Raw genomic sequence first — 24521 nt, forward strand, 5'->3', positions numbered from 1 at the left:
ACTCTTCTCCTGTGTAAGCAAGTGTCTCTAATCGTGCTGTGAGGCTCTGTGGTCACTTCACCCGCCACAAAGGAAAACCACTAGATTTAATAAAACCTCTCTGTGCTGAAAAGACTGGCAAGATAGATAAGAGGGAGAAGAACCTCCCAAACTGAAGATTTACATCTTGGACACGAAATGTTCTGCAGCATTAAATAACGTTACACTGCAGAGCTACCTGTGCAATCGCCCTGGAATCAGACAAAGCCGAGTGTGAGGAAAGAAAATGAAGTAAAACCTACACGTGTCCTCACACAATGCCAGTCACTCACTCACCCAGCTCAAATAAAGCCCCCAGCAGGCAGTGGTGTTTTTTCTGAAACAGTTTATTACTCTGAACACAACAGACAGGAGAGCTCCGCCGGCCACCCAGCACCTTAACGGTTGGACTTGGCCACTCTCTCCAGCTCGTCCTTCTTCTTGATGGCGTAGGAGTTAGAGGAGCCCTGAGAGGGAGAGAGAAAGTTAAGGCACAGTAAAAGCACTGTTACACTAGAGCATTGTAAAAACACTTAAACAGCTCAGCATTACATTATATAATAAGAATTACAAAAACAAAATGGTCACAAAGCCACTAGACCTAATGAGATGCATAGATAAAAAGACTGATATAGATATAGCAGTGCATATAGATCATGTGTATAGATCTCTGGCACCCGCCTCACCTTGGCAGCGTTGATGAGCTCGTCAGCCAGACACTCTGCGATGGTCTTGATGTTCCTGAAGGCCGCCTCTCTAGCACCAGTGCAGAGCAGCCAGATCGCCTGTGGAAGGGGGGGCAGGGTTAACAGTATTTATACAATATATTCACACACAAAGACTGCAAACAATTGCTGAATTGGGGCATTACTCACCGCACCTTAAAATCCTAAAAACTATTACAATGCTGGTCAATATTTAGCGTATTCGTTACCGAGTGTTACTGGATGTGTTGTTGTGTAAAACACGGCATTTGAATTCCTGATTTCTGTGGGAATCGAGTTCCAGAGATTTAGGAAGAACAGAAAAATGCCCCATCACCCTTGAAGGGAGACTAATGATTTAGACACCATTAGTGAGTGTCTCAGAGCTGGTGATTGGCTGGGCCATGGGGCGGCAGCAGCCAATGAATAAGCAGCGAGGGATGCTCTGCGAGGACTCTAGCACACCAGGACAACGGAGGGTGTCGGGGCGTGACTCTAGTCTCGCTTGGGATGGATGAATGGACAGAGATGCTGTGCTGGCTGACCTGGTTGACCCTGCGCAGGGGCGAGACGTCCACAGCCTGTCTCCTCACGGTGCCGGCGCGGCCGATACGGGTGGAGTCCTCCCGGGGGCCGCTGTTAATGATGGCGTTCACCAGCACCTGCAGGGGGTTCTGATACACAAAGAGACAGGGGGTTAATAATGCACACTGCACTGAGAGAGACGGACAGGGGTTAATACTGTACTGTAGAGAATGCAACCTTCCCAGTGAGCAGGTGTGCATCTCTCAGTGTTAGTGTGGCAGTGTGTTACGGTGTATTACCTCCCCGGTCAGCAGGTGGATGATCTCGAAGGCGTGCTTGACGATGCGCACGGTCATGAGCTTCTTGCCGTTGTTGCGGCCGTGCATCATCATGGAGTTGGTGAGCCGCTCCACGATGGGGCACTGCGCCTTGCGGAAGCGCTTGGCGGCGTAGCGCCCCCCGGAGTGAGGGAGGTACTTCGCATACTTCTCCTTCACTGCGATGTAGTCCTGACAGGAGAGAGAGAGGGTAATTACAAACCTGTTCTTAAAAATACGTCATACATTTTTCTGGTTCCGCAGAGTGCGTGAGAGAAAATGAAAACGGAAATCCAAACCTGTCACAACAGGTTCAGTGTAAGAATAGCTCCTGGCATCATGACTAAGGCCTGGTAATGGAATGCCACCTATTGTCCACTCCTGCTCTTTGATGAGAGATTAGATGGTATTATGTAGTTTCGAGATTCACATTCACATTTCACATGTGTCATGCAAAATGCAAAGCAGGGAGAGGGAAATTACAGACTAACTGGTCACTACAGTACAGTTCAACTGCACAGAGACAGTGACAGGACCCTGAACTCAACACTGCGAGTGTCTCAGAGCTGGTGATTGGCTGGGCCACGGGGCGGCAGCAGCCAATGAATAAGCAGTGAGGGATGCTCTACGAGGACTCTAGCACACCAGGACAACGGAGAGTGCCAGGGCGTGACTCTAGTCTCGATCAGGATGGACAGACAGACAATGCAGTGAAGTAGCTAATTGCACACCTGTATAGACTAGGCAGGTGTGTATGAGGGAAAAGTATCTGGACAGAAAAAACAAGCTCCCACACAGTTTTTACTTGCAAGTGTTATAAGGTCTTTGATCAAAACATTGCATTCTATTGAATTATAACACTTGCTAGTAGAGAGTATGCGGGAGCATCGTTTTCAAATTAATCAATCACAGAAATAACATGGCAGCTAATGGGGATCTGTATAACGACTAACACATGAGGAAAGGTGTTATATGGTGACATTATTGCTCTTCATACTATTCAGTGCTACTCCCTTCTCTGGGTCTCTGTACATAATTAAAAGGATTTCATTGGATTGGCTATATATTCAATGAGTCACAGTCAAAAATATATCTCTATGAATGATGACAGACAGGAACGTCCTTTCCATTGGTCAATACCATGCACGCCAGCAAAGACACGATGCAAACCGCACGTTTCTCTTCCGCAGTCTATAACACAAATCGTTTACCAATAAATTAATACCTTGTAACTGATGAATACTTATTTGACACAACAACTTTGTTAAATATCAATGTAAAAATACATTAAAAGCCATATGGAAATGGCATAACGGAAGACCTGTCATCTCTCACGCACCTCTTCTCAGACTCTCGTATTACTGTCCCGACATCAGCACATTTTATTGTCACAACTTCAAATGAACTATAAAGGTTGTGACTATTTGTTTTATAAAGGAATATTTTGTAATTACAACAGTAATTGACCTAGCAATACGTTTTTTCATTTTTTAGACATTTTCATTCAATTGCAGTTTAGAACATTAGCATCCTTGTGGCAATGTTTACCGGTAACAACAGCAAAATACAAGATGTATAAGACCTATCTAGCTAGCTAAGTTATACAATCTACTTGACTAAACGATTGACTCTTCCTCTCCAAACCACACTCAACACTCAGACAGCCACTCTGCCATGAAACATATCCTCCTGCACCGAAGACTGTCCAGATGCCATACATTTAAAAAAAACATATTGCAGTTTGCCAAATCAACTAAAATACCAACACCACGACAACAAATTGATTCATATGTTGAAAGATACCAACCGAGCCATTCAACTAAAAGTTGAGTTCCCGCACACTTGTTGGCTACCTACCAAAGGTAAAACTGACATTTACCAGACACTGGCTAAATCTACCTGCATTTGGCAGGTGTTAATTTTATTCCCTGGTCATGTTTATTTTCTTGGTGGGTTGACTATTCCAAATATGGATAAATAGTTGATCAGTTCGGTCAGATTAAAATAAGATAACTGAACACCAATGAAGATTGTATTTCGTATTCAATTATAATGTGTAATTCCCTGAAAAAATGATGCTGCTGTTCTGTAACAAATGAGCTGCTTGAGAGAAATGATATACCAGTATTGAAAAAGTTGTTGCTTTACAGTGATTTTGTTTTTTCTACCTAGTTATCAGCATATTGTTCAATGTTTGAAGATAGCAGGGGAGAAAAAAATCACAAAGCCTATTCTGTGCCTTTAAACGTTTTTGTTGGGGTATCGTTTTGGTATAGAGTATTGTTTCCAGAATTTAGCATTGCAATACTAAACCTGGTATAGCGATAAGTGCGCTAAGCTTACATACATGTTGCAGCGTCCTCTAGGCTGGACAGCATGTACACAGCAGTGGTCAGTACCTGCAGGGAGATGTCGTTGATCTGGACATCGTCGGTGCTCCACTTCCCGAAGAGCTTGATCTCTGGGGTCTCAGCCACAGCTGGGGCGGTCTCCCACTCAGTCATCCTGCACGGGGGGGGACAAGGAGGGAGAGGTCAGTACAGAACCAGATTACAGTTACACCAGTGTTAGTACAGCACACACATGCCGATTTTTTAAAACGGACTGACACTCCCAGATACCTGCATTGTCTTCGAGGCAAGGTGAACTTTAACTGAACAGGTCTTGCTGCTGATCAAGACACCAGGGCCTGCTTATACAACAGTCACGGGGTATGCAGGGCTGTACTGCAGCTCTAGTCTCTACTGTATCCATACAACCAGGTCCACTGTGTACCTTACTGTAACAAGAGCCAAGACTGTTGATATTTAGATTGCCATTGTAATGAGTTATTGCCAATTTAATGCATTCATCATTTAAAAAGTCTTTTAAATCTCCTATTAGGGAACTCGTTTGTACAGATTGTGCAGTTGTGTTTGTTTTCCATTGGAGACGCTTCAACTCCTTTTGCCTCTTTCAGGATCGCCATCACGTATGCAGGGACAGAACTGCGTGATCATTTGAATCCAAGAAATCGCCTGATTCTGCGCAAAACGAAGTGCATTCCTTAAAAAAAGATTGTTACTTTGAAAGTATTTTCTGACTAAAAGCAAACAAACATCCAGCGTCCGGCCTGAAAGCAACGCACAGTATGGGCTCCTTACTGCCCCCTGGAGGGCAGCTGTAACGAAAAGCACTCACTCCTATTTGAAACGTTTTATTTCGCAATTCATTTGGCGCATTGTTCACTAAACTATACGTACAAATTGTGTACATGTGTATAGAGTGCATATGTAGAATTAAGATTAAATCACAAAAAATGGTTTAAAATCCAGTGTGATCTCATTTCTCCTACAATTATTTTTTACACGTGATGAGCGGTTTAATATGATTTACTTAAGTTACCGATTATGTGTATTTGCTGTTTAAATAAGTGCAAAACCACAGAGACCAGAACACAATTGATTGACAACACAGACTGATAAAACCAAAAGAAACGGAAGATAACTCCACACCGACATCGGCAATTACAAATGAGGGGAAGGCATTGCATCGTTGAATATAGATGGATGAAAAGCATGTATTCAGTTTAATACTGGAAGTCCCGCTTGCCAACAGCAACGGTACCTATTCGCTTCCTGATAAGCGCATTTTGCACAGATTGCTTTATACGCAGCCTTTGGACAGAAAGCATCCTGAAATGATCGAGTCACAGTCTGAACAAACTCCCCAGCGATGTGGTAGATGCTGAACATGTGTGAACATTTAAAGTAAGACTGGATAGGATCCTTGATCACTTAGATATTAATGCACACCAAACGAGCACGATGGGGCGAATGGCCTCCTCTCGATTGGACACATGATCTAAATAACGCGTATTAAACACACAGCCATTGACACCCAGGTTATAGTTCTGGAAATGAATGCAACTCGTTTCGCCACCTCACGGCTGGACACTAGGATTGAGAAGAGGCTGAACTTGTACTTTAGTGCGTTACTGTTCATTTAATTATAATATCGGCTCTTCATAATGGGAAGTGTTTTCACGTCTGTAGTGCACTTTAAACCTAAAATATAAACTAGTGCCAGCGGGTCCGTTGCGCGCATCTGCACTGCTCACCCCCGGTTACAACGGTATCTTATTGGTGCAAAAAAACACGTAAACCCAGAGGGAGCCGAGCCTGGGCATCACGACACGCCGCAGACCCCGCGGTGCCGCTTCACCGGACCGGCAGAGGCCGCGGCTGCACAGCTGCGCTTAGGCGGCGTGAATGAGAACTAGGCCTCAAAGACTACCGCTCTAGTGCAATACTATAACCCATCACCACCGCCCAGTCCTTCTGCATTTCATGAAACGTGGTCAATTTGAACATGAATAACAATCATAAGTGGAGAAAAACGCCTGTGTGGGCCTTCACTTGTCCTCAGCACAGAAATCAGCCCTGACGGCCTCAGTACAGAACCATCCGTCCACCATCGCGCCACACAGCGACGTAAAACTCATTAAAACCAACCGGCCGAGGTCAGGACATCAACAAACCGCAGAAACTCGGTTGTGTGGGGTTTTAAACGGGTCTCCCCGGCATCTTTCGGGAGAAATGTGTGTATTTCATAGTAAATATGGAGCACTCACTCGGATCCACGTTGTGTCTCCACGCTTCTCCAGCAGGAAAAAGGGCCGCGGCGAGGCGGGGCGGCGACGATATGCTCCCGGCGGCCCCCGCGGCTTCCGGTTACTGAGCGCTCAGAGCGGAAGTCGTTCAGAAATGCGGTGAATATGAAGACATTAATATTAAATACGTAAATCTTGAAGTTTATTCACATTAAAGTATGGTATTCATTCTGTCAAAGCAACTGAACAATAATAATAATCATTTTATATAAATTGAATTTGTAATGATTGATGCCTTTACTTAACTATTTTTGTTTTGCACTTATGTTGTAACTGTAAGTCGCCCTGGATAAGGGCATCTGCCAAGAAATAATAATAATAATAATAATAATAATAATAATAATAATAATAATAATAATAATAATAATAATAGTAGTAGTAGTAGTAGTCTTATGAAAATGTCCTATGAAATGTTGGGACACTTTATCACAGGAGTTAATGTGATAATGTCCTTTGGTATTGAGCTTAAATGGAAAAATGTAGCAATGCACAGTACTTCAGATACATTCCTGTTATCAGCACATTTTGTTTTGTATTTGCAATTAATTTGTATTTTTCACTTTGACATTATGGATATTTCTATGTTGATCAGTGGCAAAAACTGCTGGTTAAATCCATTCTGATTTCATGTTGTAACACAATGAAATGTGGAAAAGTCCAAGTGGGTGAATACGTGTTATCAGGACTAAAGATGTAATACGACGCTGGTCTGAATTATTATGAAGGAAATAACGGGTGTAATGCACAGGCAGCAGGGTCGGACCCGGCGCCTGTCACACCGATATGTAAAACAGCGCCCACTTTTCGAGTGTGTTTGTTCACAGATTTAACTTGTTGTGTTTTTTTGTTTTGTTCCAGATTTAGCTTAAATAAATGCTAAATGCTGAAAAATAAATAATTATCGTTTGAATAAATATCTAGCTAAATCCTAAATATGGGCTTTGCAAACTAAACATTTAACTTTGACATACATATTTAACTTAAATCTATGAGGCAATAAATATACACAATAAATAACTTTGAAATAAGTGCTTAGTCTAAAGCTTTGTGGCGTCGTGCGCGCAGGGCGCTATTTCAGTGAGTTGCAGACGAGTCTGCGTGTGACGTCACAGTCTGCGCAGACGGAGCGGTACAGCTCCGGCTCTGGAGCTGCAGTCAGTCTGTTCACAGAAGTTCATGCGATCAGTTCCCTTCGTGCTGCACCAGCTTCATACTTTACACTGTAATCAGAAAATGGGCCATTTAATCAGTTCATATCAGATGAAGTCGCTTTACCATCCGTTAATAGTCTTTAATTAGTAGACATCTTTATTCCTACTCATTGTTGGGACACTTACGGGTTAAATACTCACATACTGATCAAATTAACTACAACATATTTTGTGTGTGTGTGTACAATATTATATATGCACTGGTTCCGAATCTACATTAAACCTGTGCATTCACAGAAATACACATGTACAATATCTTGTATGTATTGTATGTGTGCAACATAATAAGTGGAAATTAGGTTATAATGTATACGTACACCATTTAACATGCATATTCTTTTATTGTTGAACTGACGAGCTTTAAAATATGATATTTCTGTTGTACTTATCTAGCATGAAATGAATAAGATCCTTCATGCCATGACTCAGGGTGATTCACTCTGACTGGCGCTGCCCTGCGCGTCTCTGTCTCTGACTAAACACGTCTCTGTCACTCAGCGCTGCTTTGTCGTTGTGCAGACGCGGCTGCTCCTGCGCAGTCCCTCTTGAGCAGCTGCGCGGCGGTGCAGACTTTGCAGCCTGTGGATGCGTCGCCTGCTGACGTCTGCTCCGACTGAGTTCACGAAGACGGTACTTGGACAGTGTCGTCGCAGAGTCTGCGGAAAGGCTGCGCAGACTCGGCAAAGTGTTTTCGTGATGCGGTCCACTGAGTGACTGGCTCCCAGTTGCAGCTGAACTCAATACAATCCAGCGAACTGCGGATGGGAGGGTCAGCGCAGGCTTTACATACAGTGAGCGGCCAGCGGGCAGGAGCCCAGCTTGTGAATATAAACGCATGTGAGAGTGGCCGGGTCATGCCTGTAACCGGATGCATAGTGGGATACTCGTGTATAAAACGCTCAATATAGGAGAGATCATGAGATTCAGACAGTTTAATTTAGAATGCCTCGTAAGATATGCATTTATGAAGTTTCACTATGTTTTAATTTAATTTTAAGTTAATTTAATAACAGAAAAAATTGCTTTGCGGGGTTGCGCTTCAAAGCACTGATTAAAGCTTAACCTAGCTAGCTTTTTTTCTTTTTCGTTTTTTTATCCTTGAAGAGCTCGATTTCAAGTATACGTATTGATGCAGACCCAGAAATCACACAGCTTTTGGTATTACGATTATTTTGGTTGTTACCCCCGCTTAATTTCTTTAAAATAAACCTGAATACATATGATGACACTATTGACTAAGTAGTGGAGGTGCACTGTATACAGACAAGTGTAGGTCCTGTAGGCTAATCTCATATCTCTATCATGACCTTGGCTACCCAGCTAACACCCATAGGTTGCGACAACGTTGTGGCAGCATTAGATCCTCAGGGAGGCAGCACCATGTGATCACTCTCTCCTCTCTCTATGGAAATACCTGTTCCACTGCAGTGTCCCCTGGAGTGTCTCGGGTTCCGGTGGTTTCCGGGCTTTATTGAGGATTAGATTGGACCAGTAGGGGAACACAAGAAGGGAAAAACAAAGCAAAGCAAGCACACATATGTCTACACAAACAGGGTGCTCCGGGCAGTTAGGAGTTGTAGTGTCAGTCCTCCTACTCAGCGGGTTAGCTGCCTCCGTCGGGGAAAGAGAGGGATTGAATAGAGAAGGCACAGCTTCCGCTGACGTCACAGTCGCCACGGTGCTCATTGCCCGCAGCCGTGAGCACCTAATCAGCGAGCGTCAGCAGCAGCCATGCCGTGACAGACAGCAGTTAGAACATAGTTGGGTGTCAGTTAGAACACAGATGACCCACACAATGACTTAATGTTAACTTAAAGGTAATGGAAAAAAATACACTAGGCACAGAGGGAGCACGTCAATTCGTCCCTGTCAATTTGCCCCTCGACAATCTGTCCCCAAACGTCAATTCGCCCCCATCGTTATACAATCTCCACTTGAGCATTTGTAACCATGAGTGCATTCACTTACAGTATTGTAGAGCCGTAGAACACACATATGTGTATATGTATTAGGCAGGCTATATCAATATATATACAGCTCTGGAAGACCACTCCAACTTCAGAAATCAATGCTAAGTTGTCTCTTAATTTTTTCCAGAGCTATATATATATATATATATATATATATATATATATATATATATATATATAGGATGTACAACCATAATCACTGCCTTATGCATTGGGCCTTGATGGTTCAAGGTGTTAATTTACAAATCATCCATAAGAAAGGTTCAGAGAATGTGATGGCTGATGGCTCTTGTGTTTAGGTCTGCTTTTGTATTTTGTAGTGTTCCAGTCTAAAATGTATATGTATGTTTTTTTTGACTGATGATCCTTAGTGGTCACATTGTTTTGTTATGGTTTTATACGGTTTATGATTGTGTAAAGTTTAAAGATGTGACTGGTCTTACAAACCATATAGGGTTGCGCTTTATGGGTGGGAGTGTTATGTCCCTGTTCTCTTGTGAATCTGTGTTTTGCCGTTTGTCTTTGCTTTGTCTGTAGTTCTCTTTTAGGTGCTATTTGCTGCTGAAGAGCTCTTATGGGTGTGGGGATGTGCTGCTGAAGAGGGGGCATGTTACCTGTCCTCATTGGTTCCCCCCATCCTCTGTCGCTGGCCAATCACAGAAGGCCCCATCACCCATACATACCTGTGCGGTTTAGTGTGTGAAGACTGTTATAGTGGTGTTTTGTTTTGTCTTGCCTGGCTCTGTTTCTGTTTCCCCTCAGTTTCCTGTCAGTATGGAGAAGGGCTAGGTAAGAAACCCATGGGTGTACTCTGCGTCACGTAGCTATTTGTTATACACTCACCTAAAGGATTATTAGGAACACCATACTAATACTGTGTTTGACCCCCTTTCGCCTTCAGAACTGCCTTAATTCTACGTGGCATTGATTCAACAAGGTGCTGAAAGCATTCTTTAGAAATGTTGGCCCATATTGATAGGATAGCATCTTGCAGTTGATGGAGATTTGTGGGATGCACATCCAGGGCACGAAGCTCCCGTTCCACCACATCCCAAAGATGCTCTATTGGGTTGAGATCTGGTGACTGTGGGGGCCAGTTTAGTACAGTGAACTCATTGTCATGTTCAAGAAACCAATTTGAAATGATTGGACCTTTGTGACATGGTGCATTATCCTGCTGGAAGTAGCCATCAGAGGATGGGTACATGGTGGTCATAAAGGGATGGACATGGTCAGAAACAATGCTCAGGTAGGCCGTGGCATTTAAACGATGCCCAATTGGCACTAAGGGGCCTAAAGTGTGCCAAGAAAACATCCCCCACACCATTACACCACCACCACCAGCCTGCACAGTGGTAACAAGGCATGATGGATCCATGCTCTCATTCTGTTTACGCCAAATTCTGACTCTACCATCTGAATGTCTCAACAGAAATCGAGACTCATCAGACCAGGCAACATTTTTCCAGTCTTCAACTGTCCAATTTTGGTGAGCTTGTGCAAATTGTAGCCTCTTTTTCCTATTTGTAGTGGAGATGAGTGGTACCCGGTGGGGTCTTCTGCTGTTGTAGCCCATCCGCCTCAAGGTTGTACGTGTTGTGGCTTCACAAATGCTTTGCTGCATACCTCGGTTGTAACGAGTGGTTATTTCAGTCAAAGTTGCTCTTCTATCAGCTTGAATCAGTCGGCCCATTCTCCTCTGACCTCTAGCATCAACAAGGCATTTTTGCCCACAGGACTGCCGCATAGTGGATGTTTTTCCCTTTTCACACCATTCTTTGTAAACCCTAGAAATGGTTGTGCGTGTAATCCCAGTAACTGAGCAGATTGTGAAATACTCAGACCGGCCCGTCTGGCACCAACAACCATGCCACGCTCAAAATTGCTTAAATCACCTTTCTTTCCCATTCAGACATTCAGTTTGTAGTTCAGGAGATTGTCTTGACCAGGACCACACCCCTAAATGCATTGAAGCAACTGCCATATGATTGGTTGGTTAGATAATTGCATTAATGAGAAATTGAACAGGTGTTTCTAATAATCCTTTAGGTGAGTGTATATATACACATTGGTGTTCTGTGGCTCTACAATAAGTGAATGCACTCATGGCTACAAATGCTCAAATGGAGACCGTATAATGATGGGGGCAAACCCAATTTCAAACACACCACGAAGTTCAGACGTTTCCATTTCACAGCACTCAGACGAGGGAGCAGGTGCTGTTCTGTGATGGAGACAATTTTGAGACTGAGTTACAATATCCCGCACAATGTATTCATAATGTGACGTTGGATTCTCCTTAAAGTAAAGGGACCCTAAGGTAGCATTAATAACACTTAACACATTCAATTGGCGACGCACAAGTTAGAAGGAATATTGAATCCTGATAAACTCTCCCATCTGTGTTTTTCTGAAATTGGACAAATGCTGAAAAGGTTGGCATTGCTTGTTTTTGGATTTGTTTTTTAAATCATCAGCAGGTGAACCGCTTTTGAGTCGCTGAAGAACAACCACAACATTGCAGCTGGACTAATGGAGGGAGAGGGAATCCAGGGAGGCTATCCTTTGGGTTAAATTTGGCCATTGGGTTAAATGATTAGGACCCCTCTTTTCATTGGCTGCTTTTTTTGACGGACAACTCACAGCGCTTGTTCACTGTGCTGTACTGTGTCTCTCCAGGCCCAGGACTGCAGACCCCTGCCTGTCAGTATCCCCCCACTGAGGGTGTGAGGAGGGACTCAGGGAGAGGCAGCACCATGTGATCACTCTCTCCACTCTCTATGGAAATCACTGTTCCACTGCAGTCTCCTCTGGAGCTGCGCTGACCGGATCTCATTGCAAACAGAGAATAGATTTGCATGTAGTTCCAGGCAGAGACGCGGTCAGCCCTGGAGACACACAGATTAATATTGCAGAGCATCACACAAACAGACAGAGAGAGAGAGCAACTGAGCCAGAGACACGCAGAACCAGACTGGACAAAGTTAAATTAAGTGACATTCTAAGCAGGTAAGGATTTGCAATTTATGATACATCATGATTTCCCATTACTTTTGTACATTCCCATTCCTTTTGAAGAAAAACATGTATAAGGAGTAATGTATTTTTTAAATGTTTCTCCTAGTTTTCCTAATACATGCCAAATTTCAATATCTAAGCTGATGGTTAGATTCTTAGCTCCCATTGTGAAAAATGAGCTGAGACATTCAACTGTGCAAACACCTGAAAGTATTGGCCTTGACAAAGTCTGATGTTTTCTGAATCTTGCACATTACAAAAGACAAATGAAACAGATATTTTCTTTAAAGAATTATCTACATAATGTATAAAAGGGGAAAAATATGAATATAAGAGGTATACTCAAATGTTGTCATCTAAAGTACAAAATAATATCAAAACATATGTACTTTTATCCAATTATAAACTTTGTTACAAAATCAGCTCTTGAATAAGAACTTTAATAACAGCTCCTACACTGTTTAGTAATTTAGTCCAGAGCTGCTCCCAGCCACTCCCTGTCTCTCCAGTGCCTGGATATTAGGAAGTCTCAGTCTAATAAGTGTCATTGATAACAGCCTTATTGATACTGACAGGGTATAAATCACAGCCACAGCCACAGTGGAGTACAATGGTGTTTTGTGTTGAACCAAAACCGGGAAGACGCTTCAGTCTTTGCATAATTTCCATGCTGTTTTCTGTCTCGTCTCTGCACAAGGAAATAGGGAGAGTAAAGCCCTCGAGCTGCACTGTGAGCAGGAGACGGGAGCTGCCAGGGCGTGGTGTGCCTGGTCAGACCCAGCGGCTCCATTGTGCAGTGTGTGCAAAGTAGAAGTTAAAAGTAGAACAGTTTTTTTTGTTTATGTAAACCAGTAAAATGTATGAAGAAAAACAAACCTTGAATATAGTAAGTTCACTTTTTTAGACATCTGAAACAGAAAAATCCAACAGCTCTCATATGTAAATCCCACATAGATCTTGTAATAGGTATATATTGCTGACACAATATCAGCGTATATATATTATAATAGCAGCAGCAGGGAGAGCCAATTCAAACTGTAAGTAGTGGAGGTGCACTGTATACAGACAAGTGTAGGTCCTGTAGGCTAATCTCATAGCTCTATCATGACCTTGGCTACCCAGCTAACACCCATAGGTTGCGACAACGTTGTGGCAGCATTAGATCTTCAGGGAGGCAGCACCATGTGATCACTCTCTCCTCTCTCTATGGAAATACCTGTTCCACTGCAGTGTCCCCTGGATCTGCACTGACCGGAGCTCATTGCAAACATACAGAAGATTTGCATTTGGTGTGAGGCAGAGAGGCGGTCAGCCCAGGAGACACAGATTAATACTGAAGAGCACCACACTGACAGAGATGCACAGACACAGAGAGAGAACACAGACACAGACACAGAGAGAGAGCACTGAGACAGACACAGAGAACACTGAGACAGACACAGACACAGAGAGCACTGAGACAGACAGACACAGACACAGAGAGAGAGCACTGAGACAAACACAGACACGGAGAGAGAACACTGAGACAGACAGACACAGAGAGCACTGAGACAGACAGACAGAGACATAGACACAGAGAGAGCACTGAGACAGACAGACACAGAGAGATAGCACTGAGACAGACAGACAGAAAGAGAACACTGAGACAGACAGACAGAGACACAGAGAGAGCACTGAGACAGACAGACAGACACAGAGAGAGAACACTGAGACAGACAGACAGAGACACAGAGAGAGCACTGAGACAGACAGACAGAGACATAGACACAGAGAGAGCACTGAGACAGACAGACACAGAGAGATAGCACTGAGACAGACAGACACAGAAAGAGAACACTGAGACAGACAGACAGAGACACAGAGAGAGCACTGAGACAGACAGACAGAGACATAGACACAGAGAGAGCACTGAGACAGACAGACACAGAGAGATAGCACTGAGACAGACAGACACAGAAAGAGAACACTGAGACAGACAGACAGAGACACAGAGAGAGCACTGAGACAGACAGACAGACACAGAGAGAGAACACTGAGACAGACAGACACAGAGAGATAGCACTGAGACAGACAGACACAGAAAGAGAACACTGAGACAGACAGACAGAGACACAGAGAGAGCACTGAGACAGACAGACAGACACAGAGAGAGAACACTGAGACAGACAGACAGAGACACAGAGAGAGCACTGAGACAGACAGACAGACACAGAGAGAGAACACTGAGACAGACAGACAGAGACACAGAGAGAGCACTGAGACAGACAGAGACACAGACACAGAGAGAGCACTGAGACAGACAGACACAGACACATAGATCTTATAATAGGTATATACTGCTGATACAATATCAGTGTATATATATTATAATAGCCGCAGCAGGGATAGCCAATTCAAACATTGTCTTGCAGGTAGGTGACAATCACACACCGGCCAGTATGGTGACCAGGGTGACCTGTGTCACTCCACCCACAGGCTCACCAGCAGCTCAGCAGAGGTGTTTGCACCCTATGGGGCAAAGCTAAGAGGACTGTAACCCTTCGGTGTGGTTGTAAATGCCAAAGCAAAGCAAAACAAAGCAAAACATGCACACATATGTCTACACAAACAGGGTGCTCCGGGCAGTTAGGGGTTGTAGTGGCAGTCCTCCTTCTCAGCGGGTTAGCTGCCTCTGACTGGAAAGGAGAGGGATTAAATAGACAAGGCACAGCTGCCGCTGACATCACAATCGCCACGGTGCTCATTGCCTGCAGCCGTGAGTCCGCAGCCAGTTTGCGAAGGAGAGGACAACACAGCTGCGGCACATGAGCACCTCATCAGTGAGCGTCAGCAGCAGCCGTGCCGTGACAGGCAGCGTCCTGTCACAGTGGTGCCGGTGTGTGGTCGCTCCTGCGTGTCAGTTACCCACACGATGACTTAATGTTAACGTAAAGGTAATGGAAAAAAAACACTGGGCACAGGGGGAGCACGTCAATTCGTCCCTGTCAATTTGCCCCGTGACAATCTGTCCCCAAACGTCAGTTCACCCCCATCGTTATACGATCTCCACTTGAGCATTTGTAACCATGAGTGCATTCACTTACAGTATTGTAGAGCCATAGAACACACATATGTGTATATGTATTAGGCAGGCTATATCAATATATATACAGCTCTGGAAGACCACTCCAAATTCAGAAATCAATGCTAAGTGGTCTCTTAATTTTTTCCAGAGCTATATATACACTCACCTAAAGGATTATTAGGAACACCATACTAATACTGTGTTTGACCCCCTCTCCTTCAGAACTGCCTTAATTCTACGTGGCATTGATTTAACAAGGTGCTGAAAGCATTCTTTAGAAATGTTGGCCCATATTGATAGGATAGCATCTTGCAGTTGATGGAGATTTGTGGGATGCACATCCAGGGCACGAAGCTCCCGTTCCACCACATCCCAAAGATGCTCTATTGGGTTGAGATCTGGTGACTGTGGGGGCCAGTTTAGTACAGTGAACTCATTGTCATGTTCAAGAAACCAATTTGAAATGATTCGACCTTTGTGACATGGTGCATTATCCTGCTGGAAGTAGCCATCAGAGGATGGGTACATGGTGGTCATAAAGGGATGGACGTGGTCAGAAACAATGCTCAGGTAGGCCGTGGCATTTAAACGATGCCCAATTGGCACTAAGGGGCCTAAAGTGTGCCAAGAAAACACCCCCCACACCATTACACCACCACCACCAGCCTGCACAGTGGTAACAAGGCATGATGGATCCATGTTCTCATTCTGTTTACGCCAAATTCTGACTCTACCATCTGAATGTCTCAACAGAAATCGAGACTCATCAGACCAGGCAACATTTTTCCAGTCTTCAACTGTCCAATTTTGGTGAGCTTGTGCAAATTGTAGCCTCTTTTTCCTATTTGTAGTGGAGATGAGTGGTACCCGGTGGGGTCTTCTGCTGTTGTAGCCCATCCGCCTCAAGGTTGTACGTGTTGTGGCTTCACAAATGCTTTGCTGCATACCTCGGTTGTAACGAGTGGTTATTTCAGTCAAAGTTGCTCTTCTATCAGCTTGAATCAGTCGGCCCATTCTCCTCTGACCTCTAGCATCAACAAGGCATTTTCGCCCACAGGACTGCCGCATAGTGGATGTTTTTCCCTTTTCACACCATTCTTTGTAAACCCTAGAAATGGTTGTGCGTGTAATCCCAGTAACTGAGCAGATTGTGAAATACTCAGACCGGCCCGTCTGGCACCAACAACCATGCCACGCTCAAAATTGCTTAAATCACCTTTCTTTCCCATTCAGACATTCAGTTTGGAGTTCAGGAGATTGTCTTGACCAGGACCACACCCCTAAATGCATTGAAGCAACTGCCATGTGATTGGTTGGTTAGATAATTGCATTAATGAGAAATTGAACAGGTGTTTCTAATAATCCTTTAGGTGAGTGTATATGATATTATATTAGTAATGTAATAATAACTAATTTAACTAATTTATCACCACAGGCTGGGTTAAATACTGCCATCTTCTCCACCAGTGTCACAGCACAATATACAGCAACAGAAGAATGTAAACAAATTACCAAGGACAAGGAAGCCTGGAATGAGCACACACACAAAGTGACTTAAACAGGCTAATATAACTTTTCTTACTAAGAATTATACAGATAAAAATAACTAAACACTGTTTACATCTGCTGACACATAAACAAGCATAGATCCATCCATTCATCTTCGAAACTTATCCACGCTTATCCTAGTGAGGGTCGCAGGGAAGCCAGAGCTGATCCCAGCATAGGGCGCAAGGCATGCATACACCCAGGATGGGACACCAGAGTGACAAGCATAGATATAACTTACAATTTGTCGGCGACGCACACTGGTCTGGCTAAACACACTGAATGGGAGCTAACAATGTAAACGTTTTTTGCCAACTACTTTTACTTGCGTCTGGCTGAACTGTGGAAAAATCACACTGCTGTAGCGTAACTGGCAGGCAGAGTTAGTGCTCTTAAGCAGATTTACTCAACTATATTACAACCCTCTGCAGTCTTTAGAGTTGCACTGAATCACTGCTGTACTGCACCGTGTGGGCACTGGAGTGCTCTGACTGGGTCAGTACTGAGATGCACCACGATACATCAATTGCAACGGGAGCACATGAATGTGCCGGTAGCTGTGCAAAACTGAGGCCAATTATTCATGATAACATGGCAGAGATGTCTCTCTCCGGCTCTCAGGCATGCATGACAAGAGCAGCTTCCTGAATCTCAACTCTTATGCCTCGGTTCCACTGGCTTAAGCGTCGTGTCGTGCCAAGCCATCCTCAGACGCGTCCCAGAGCTTTTTGCAAAAGCAGGCCGCTGTGATCCGTCCCTCTGATGGAGGAGCAGCGACTGTGGGTTTGGAAACACTATGAGCGACACAGCCTGAGTGGAGAGGACTTTGTGTCTGTTTTATTATTTGTGCTTTACATGATTGTAAACAGCATAATAAATACATGTTTCTGTTCAGAGATATTAGGAAGAGCTAAACGTGTAGAGACAACATTATATTCAGACAAGCATGTTCACATAAGAATACGTTTCCATGTGCAACAATAATACTAAATAGCAAATATGTATTGATATTATTATCGTCATCATTTGTGCTAGTATATATGTATTTTAAACGGCACAGCGTGACTTCCTTATCTTATTACTCTTAATACAGATTTGTAATTGCAAACAATACTTTTTGCCGATGCGTCCGCCAGTGGAAACGGGGCAAAAGAGTCCCAGGAGGAGAAGGAAGGAGATCCCTGGCTATAGCTGCTGCTGTGGGCCATAGCCGTTGGTCTGGTAAGAAAGGAGTCCCTTTCGCTGCAGGGATGTCCATTATACAATGAGTTCATGTGTTCCCGTGCTATCGACAACAGCCGATTCCCCTATGGGTAGTAGTCTCAACTCAAAAGATAACTCGTACAATATTGATTTTTCAGAAAGTCAAATCAAGTAAATGTGAGATTCAAGAATATATTTTTTCAATTTATCAAATCAATACTTTTGTATTTATATAGTGCCCTTCGCAGGGTAGCCACAGAGCGCTATACAGAAACATGTATCCATTGCTTTATTCATTATTTTTGACTGTGTTTATTATATACACGTCTCACTCCAGCTCCAGTGTTGAGGTGATGTTATGTGAGGGAGCACCATGTCACCAAAACACATCATTGTGTTGCAACAACATGTGCATCTATTCAGTGCTGTTGAGTTTTACACCAAAAATGTAAAACTGCCATCTTCTGTCCTACCAGTCAGCACTAACCCGTGTCTCCGTGTTTGCAGACTGACAGGCCAGTCATGGAGCGGAGGGTGTTTCTCATCCTGCTGTTCTCAGGTCAGTGTCCCCTGTGTTCCGGACTGTGTCTGACACACAATCTGACAGGAACAGCCCTGATCACATCACCTCACACTGTTGGCCCAGTATTGGCTCAACATCACCCACTACAGTGACGGGACTGCAGCCCTGAGCCAGTGTCCTTCTGCTGACTGGGCCCAGTCTCTCAGCAGCAACACTGACCAGCAACACTGTCACACAGCCAGGACTCCACAGCACCAGCACAGCTACACACACAACTAGAGACCCTGAATCAGCACTGACTGACTCTCCACACCGACTCACCAGCATTGCTGTAGGACACTCAGTGATATCCAACATCACAACACTAAAGACACAAGAGGACACACTGATCTCCCAGTTTCCTATAAACCCACTGTCAACCCCTGCTGGCCCCACAGCTGCTGGGCCCCTGTGTGTCTCTGCTCTGAGTGACAGTCTGTGTGTGTTGTGTTGTGTGTTTCCAGGGCTCTGCAGTCTCTCCTCATGTCTCGCTCGTCAGTATGTCTTTGTGAACAAACCCCTCACCTGGACTGAGGCACAACAATATTGCCGAGAGAAACACACTGACCTGGCCTCCATTGACAACGCAGAAGAACTGGACAGACTGCTCAACGCTGCAGACAGCGCTTATACAGGGCAGGCCTGGATAGGACTGTATTATGAAATGAACAGCTGGCAGTGGTCCCTGACAGAAAGTGCTTTCTATAGAGGGGTGCAGTTGGAGTATCACATGTGGAGGTTAGGAGAACCAAATAACCATGGTGGCAAAGAGAACTGTGGAGTAACGGACATCTATGGTCAATGGCGGGATTTTGTTTGTGGAGTACAACTTGCCTTCATTTGCTATGAAGGTAAGCCTCTTCATTACTTCAATCTGATATACTATTAAACACGGCAGCTGAGGTAAATGAGGGAGGAGTGGATAGGTACATCAGCCACAATTCTTCCCCTCAGGCCAGTATCACACAACTGCTCCTCACAATCTCTAGTCCCTATGAAAGACTCAAAGGAAAACTCCCGTCAGATCTAAAATCATGGTTTTATGTGTCTTAATGTGTTGTTATACTGTATAAGATGCATACCACTCAATCATGTGAGCAAATTTTTAAAATGAATAATTTAGAACTTACTCAATATAGCTGGAGTCATAAGTCTTTATTTGTTTCTTGAGAAAAAATAATAATTATATTCTAGTATTACATAAGAAAGTTTACAAACGAGAGGAGGCCATTCGACCCATCGTGCTCGTTTAAATTTACATATTAGTACATTTAAAATGTTCCTTGTTATTTTACTCATTATATTACCCCCATTCCTTCCTTTTGCCATGCAAAACAATTTGACTAATCTCTGTAGTCTGGTAATGCGTTTTTAAATGTATACCAAATAAGTGCAGTGGTTCACCTTAGTTCTCAGTTCAACAGCGTAGACAACTGTTAATGAAGCACACAAGTTACACACAAGTTAATCAGCAACTTCAGAAAGGCTCAGCAATAATAGAAAAGAAAGCAATCTGCCAGTAGTCTGCTCTAATCTGTGTTACAACTAAAACAGTAATTACAAACTAAGTGTAATAACTGTAGGGATGTTATGAACTCGACAGCGTCTCCTGGATTCACATAGAATTCACTTCAATGGAGGCCATTAAGGTAAAACATGAATCAATACTGTACAATCAATTAAAATAGTGACGTCTCTAACTCACCTCTAATGTATTGGAGACTAACAGAATGTGGATTCAAGTGCGTACTCAACCAAAAGGAGGGCAAAGGCTTAAAAGTACAGAAGGGAGATCCAAAAGACGTATTAAAGAACAGTCCAGAGGTGTATCAATTGGTCAGCCAGGCAAAACAAGGATCCAAAGTAGAGGTTCCTTCATCTCAAGTTGTGACATTTCCTTCATGAATTCCCCACCTTCACCACCAGAAGTCGCCACTTCCCCACAGATTACCATTCCCATTACCTGTTCTCTCATTTGCGCCACACACCTGTTTCCAGTTTCACCTGACCTTCACATCTCTATATAGCCTATACCTGTCTGCTTCCAAAAGTCTTTGCAAAGTTTTGTTTGCAGCCCAGTAGCAATCCCGAGCCTGTTATTTATTTCCTGACCTTTGTTTGCTGACCTTTGCTTATCCCTATGACCTTTGCTTCTTGGATTTCCCGAGATTACTGACACTTATATAGTGATGCCCTTACCATTAATACTATTACACATCATGTACCAATAAATTACTTTGTTCACCAGCAAACCTGTAAACTGTGTTACATTCATGTACAGCACAGGAAGAAGAATATTGATCTTGGGCATTATAGGATGAGACATTACATACTGTAAGAACATTTACAAGCTAGAGGAGGCCATTCGCTCCATCATGATCATTTGGTATCGATTAATATCTGAGTGATCCAAGGATCCTATCCAGTCTGACTTTAAATGTTCCCAAATTTTGAGCTTCTACCCATTAATACCTCCTCCTTATTTATCCTGATCTCTCTTAGGGTTTGACTGGACTGATTGTTAATCTGTGGCATGTTATGCATTTTTTCTTTTGTAAAAACCTCTGTGAAATACTCATTTAGAACATTTGCCACATCTTGTTCGTTTTCCAAGATACTTCAATTTTTGCCCTTTAGCTGTTTCACTTCCTCCTTTATTGACCTCTTGCTGTTGTAATATTGAAAAAGCTCTTGCATTAGTTTTAACTCCAAGAGCTTTGTTTTGTTCTATTTCCCTCTTTGCTTTCCTGATCCCGCTCTTAACATTTCTTTAGAGTCCTAGATATTCTTGGTATTTTGTTTCATATTATTGATATTTTGTTTTGGTACATTGGTACATTGTATTGGCTGTGTTTTCTGTTACATCCATTAAATACATTAATCAAGAGATGTACTGCAGTCTGAACCAGCTGGGCTTTGTCTTCACAGAGACCAGTAACGCCACACAGAGATACGTCCTGATTGACAAAGCAAAGAACTGGACAGAGGCGCAGAGATTCTGTAGAAAGAATTACACAGACCTGGTCAGTGTGAGGAACCAGAGTGAGAATGAGGAGGTAATGAAAGCAGCAAACGGGCAGAATATGTGGATCGGTCTGTTCAGGGATCCCTGGAAGTGGTCAGACCAGAGGAACTTCTCATTCTGCAACTGGAACCCAGGCGAACCCAACAATTATGGAGGAAATGAGAACTGTGGTACAGTGTATCTTTGGATGGCTGTCAGCGGGACGTGGGGTGATATTCCTTGCTCTTGGAGTCTCCCTTTCTTCTGTTACCATGGTGAGTTGACCTGAGCTCCTGGGTTAGAGAGGCTGGCTGAGGGTCACCTCACCTCCACCCAGCGCCCTTCACCCCACCTCACTGCATCTCAGCCCTCCACACCTCCTCTCTCACACCAACACACTTCATCTCATCACACTTCCACCCTCCTCCTCTCCCCCACTCCACCTGGACTGATGTCACACCAGCCCCTCCTCACCTCTACCTGCTGCTCCCCTCACCTGCCTCCACACACAGCAGCTCACTGCACTGCAGCACAGCTGACATCACCTCACAATCTCTCTCCTTCATCACTCTCTCTCCTGCTGGTGCTCACACAGCCCAGTCACTCTGTCCCTCACTGACAGACACACACACACCTGCTGAACACACACTTCAGAGCGTCGCCTGTAGGGGGCAGAAGGTTACGTCACTAAGGATGCTAAAGGCCTGTGAGTGTGTGTACTGTAACGATGGGTCTGTTGGTCTCCACAGAGAACAGAGAAGTAATGAAGCTGTATTTCCTGGGGAAACATGGTGTGAACCTCAACACACCTGCAATGAGAGAGACACTCTTAGAGCAGGTGAGTGACACCCTGGCTCTGGCCCTGAGTGCTGAGGACCAGATGACCCTGTGACTGTGAGAGAGGGAGGGAGGGAGGGAGAGAGAGTGTGGAGACACATGGCTACAGGGGTCAAGCTTTATTATGAGCTTTATTAATTTGTACTATTCACCATTCAACAAGGATGTTGCCCTCCAATCTGTGCCCTTGGCCACAGTGCTGCTCCAGTCATGTGCTGCTGCTGTGTTTTCAGATCAAGAGTGAATGGATCAGGCTGCGTCTGCCGGAGGACACCACACTGCGCTGGAGAGAGCAGCTGGACGGGCAGGTTTTCCACCAGGAGGAGTGAGGAGGAGAGACACTGGAGCTGCAGTGCTAATGTGCTGCTCAGCTGACACACCAATACATCACTGAGGTCTATAAGATATAGTGCAGTGTGTAGCTCTATCAGTGCAGTGTGTACACAGTCCAGCTCTATAATCCATTAGTTTTATTTTGCAATAGCAACTATAGCGCAGATGAAGAGTCGCAGAAATCCAGAGAGAACTGCACCTCCAATTGAAAAGATTGGAAGAAAGATAACAGGTCCACATGTCTGTCCCGTGATGAGCAGAAGCTTGGTTTCTGTCTGGCCACTGCTCAGGAAGACCCATACAGTGAGGGAAAAAAGTATTTGATCCCCTGCTGATTTTGTACGTTTGCCCACTGACAAAGAAATGATCAGTCTATAATTTTAATGGTCGGTGTATTTTAACAGTGAGAGACAGAATAACAACAAAAAAATCCAGAAAAACGCATTTCAAAAAAGTTATAAATTGATTTGCATGTTAATGAGGAAAATAAGTATTTGATCCCCTATCAATCAGCAAGATTTCTGGCTCCCAGGTGTCTTTTATACAGGTAACAAGCTGAGATTAGGAGCTCTCTCTTAAAGGGAGTGCTCCTAATCATAGCTCGTTACCTGTATAAAAGACACTTGTCCACAGAAGCAATCAATCAATCAGATTCCAAACTCTCCACCATGGCCAAGACCAAAGAGCTGTCCAAGGATGTCAGGGACAAGATTGTAGACCTACACAAGGCTGGAATGGGCTACAAGACCATCGCCAAGCAGCTTGGTGAGAAGGTGACAACAGTTGGTGTGATTATTCGCAAATGGAAGAAATACAAAATTACTGTCAGTCTCCCTCGGTCTGGGGATCCATGCAAGTTTCAATGATCATGAGAACGGTGAGGAATCAGCCCAGAACTACACGGGAAGATCTTGTTAATGATCTCAAGGCAGCTGGGACCATAGTCACCAAGAAAACAATTGGTAACACACTACGCCGTGAAGGACTGAAATCCTGCAGCGCCCGCAAGGTCCCCCTGCTCAAGAAAGCACATGTACAGGCCCGTCTGAAGTTTGCCAATGAACATCTGAATGACTCAGAGGAGAACAGGGTGAATGTGTTGTGGTCAGATGAGACCAAAATCGAGCTCTTTGGCATCAACTCAACTTGCCGTGTTTGGAGGAGGAGGAATGACCCCAAGAACACCATCCCCACTGTCAAACATGGAGGTGGAAACATTATGCTTTGGGGGTGTTTTTCTGCTAAGGGGACAGGACAACTGCACTGCATCAAAGGGACGATGGACGGGGCCATGTACCGTCAAATCGTGGGTGAGAACCTCCTTCCCTCAGCCAGGGCATTGAAAATGGGTCGTGGATGGGTATTCCAGCATGTCAATGACCCAAAACACATAGCCAAGGCAACAAAGGAGTGGCTCAAGAAGAAGCACATTAAGGTCCTGGAGTGGCCTAGCCAGTCTCCAGACCTTAATCCCATAGAAAATCTGTGGAGGGAGCTGAAGGTTCGAGTTGCCAAACGTCAGCCTCGAAATCTTAATGACTTGGAGAGGATCTGCA

At 44.1% G+C, this 24521-nt stretch overlaps 2 protein-coding genes and 2 non-coding genes across 4 annotated transcripts; 1 reads left to right on the forward strand and 3 right to left on the reverse strand.

Moving 5' to 3' along the window:
- Positions 1–347: 347 nt before the first annotated feature.
- Positions 348–6285, reverse strand: rps5 (ribosomal protein S5). The gene is made up of 6 exons (XM_066724732.1): positions 6177–6285; positions 3964–4069; positions 1547–1756; positions 1268–1396; positions 705–803; positions 348–485 (listed from the first exon to the last, which is right to left on the reverse strand). The coding sequence occupies exons 2-6, from the start codon at positions 4066–4068 to the stop codon at positions 417–419; spliced, it is 612 nt and encodes a 203-aa protein (XP_066580829.1). The 5' UTR covers position 4069; positions 6177–6285; the 3' UTR covers positions 348–416.
- Positions 1096–1228, reverse strand: LOC136711162 (small nucleolar RNA SNORA3/SNORA45 family). The gene has a single exon (XR_010804715.1). It is a non-coding gene; the product is annotated as a small nucleolar RNA SNORA3/SNORA45 family (small nucleolar RNA).
- On the reverse strand, positions 2118–2250 carry LOC136711163 (small nucleolar RNA SNORA3/SNORA45 family). Its single transcript, XR_010804716.1, has one exon. It is a non-coding gene; the product is annotated as a small nucleolar RNA SNORA3/SNORA45 family (small nucleolar RNA).
- Positions 6286–18741: 12456 nt separating the features above from the next.
- On the forward strand, positions 18742–23220 carry LOC136771580 (C-type mannose receptor 2-like). The gene is made up of 5 exons (XM_066723979.1): positions 18742–18788; positions 19256–19642; positions 21720–22070; positions 22545–22633; positions 22866–23220. Exons 1-5 carry the CDS (start codon positions 18752–18754, stop codon positions 22959–22961), a joined length of 960 nt encoding a protein of 319 aa, XP_066580076.1. The 5' UTR covers positions 18742–18751; the 3' UTR covers positions 22962–23220.
- Positions 23221–24521: the final 1301 nt, after the last annotated feature.

Source organism: Amia ocellicauda, chromosome 15 (assembly GCF_036373705.1).
Source record: "Amia ocellicauda isolate fAmiCal2 chromosome 15, fAmiCal2.hap1, whole genome shotgun sequence".
Lineage (NCBI taxonomy): Eukaryota > Metazoa > Chordata > Actinopteri > Amiiformes > Amiidae > Amia > Amia ocellicauda.

Bases quoted from the DNA above. Each gene is read 5' to 3' on its own strand.
- rps5 (XM_066724732.1), bottom strand. From the start codon at position 4,068: ATGACTGAGTGGGAGACCGCCCCAGCTGTGGCTGAGACCCCAGAGATC. The intron at 1,397-1,546 runs GTAATACACCGT...TTTGTGTATCAG, and splicing joins TCCACCTGCTGACCGGGGAG to AACCCCCTGCAGGTGCTGGT. The intron at 804-1,267 runs GTCAGCCAGCAC...CCCCTTCCACAG, and splicing joins CCCTGCGCAGGGTCAACCAG to GCGATCTGGCTGCTCTGCAC.
- LOC136771580 (XM_066723979.1), top strand. From the start codon at position 18,752: ATGGAGCGGAGGGTGTTTCTCATCCTGCTGTTCTCAG. The intron at 18,789-19,255 runs GTCAGTGTCCCC...GTGTGTTTCCAG, and splicing joins TCTCATCCTGCTGTTCTCAG to GGCTCTGCAGTCTCTCCTCA. The intron at 22,071-22,544 runs GTGAGTTGACCT...TGGTCTCCACAG, and splicing joins CCCTTTCTTCTGTTACCATG to AGAACAGAGAAGTAATGAAG.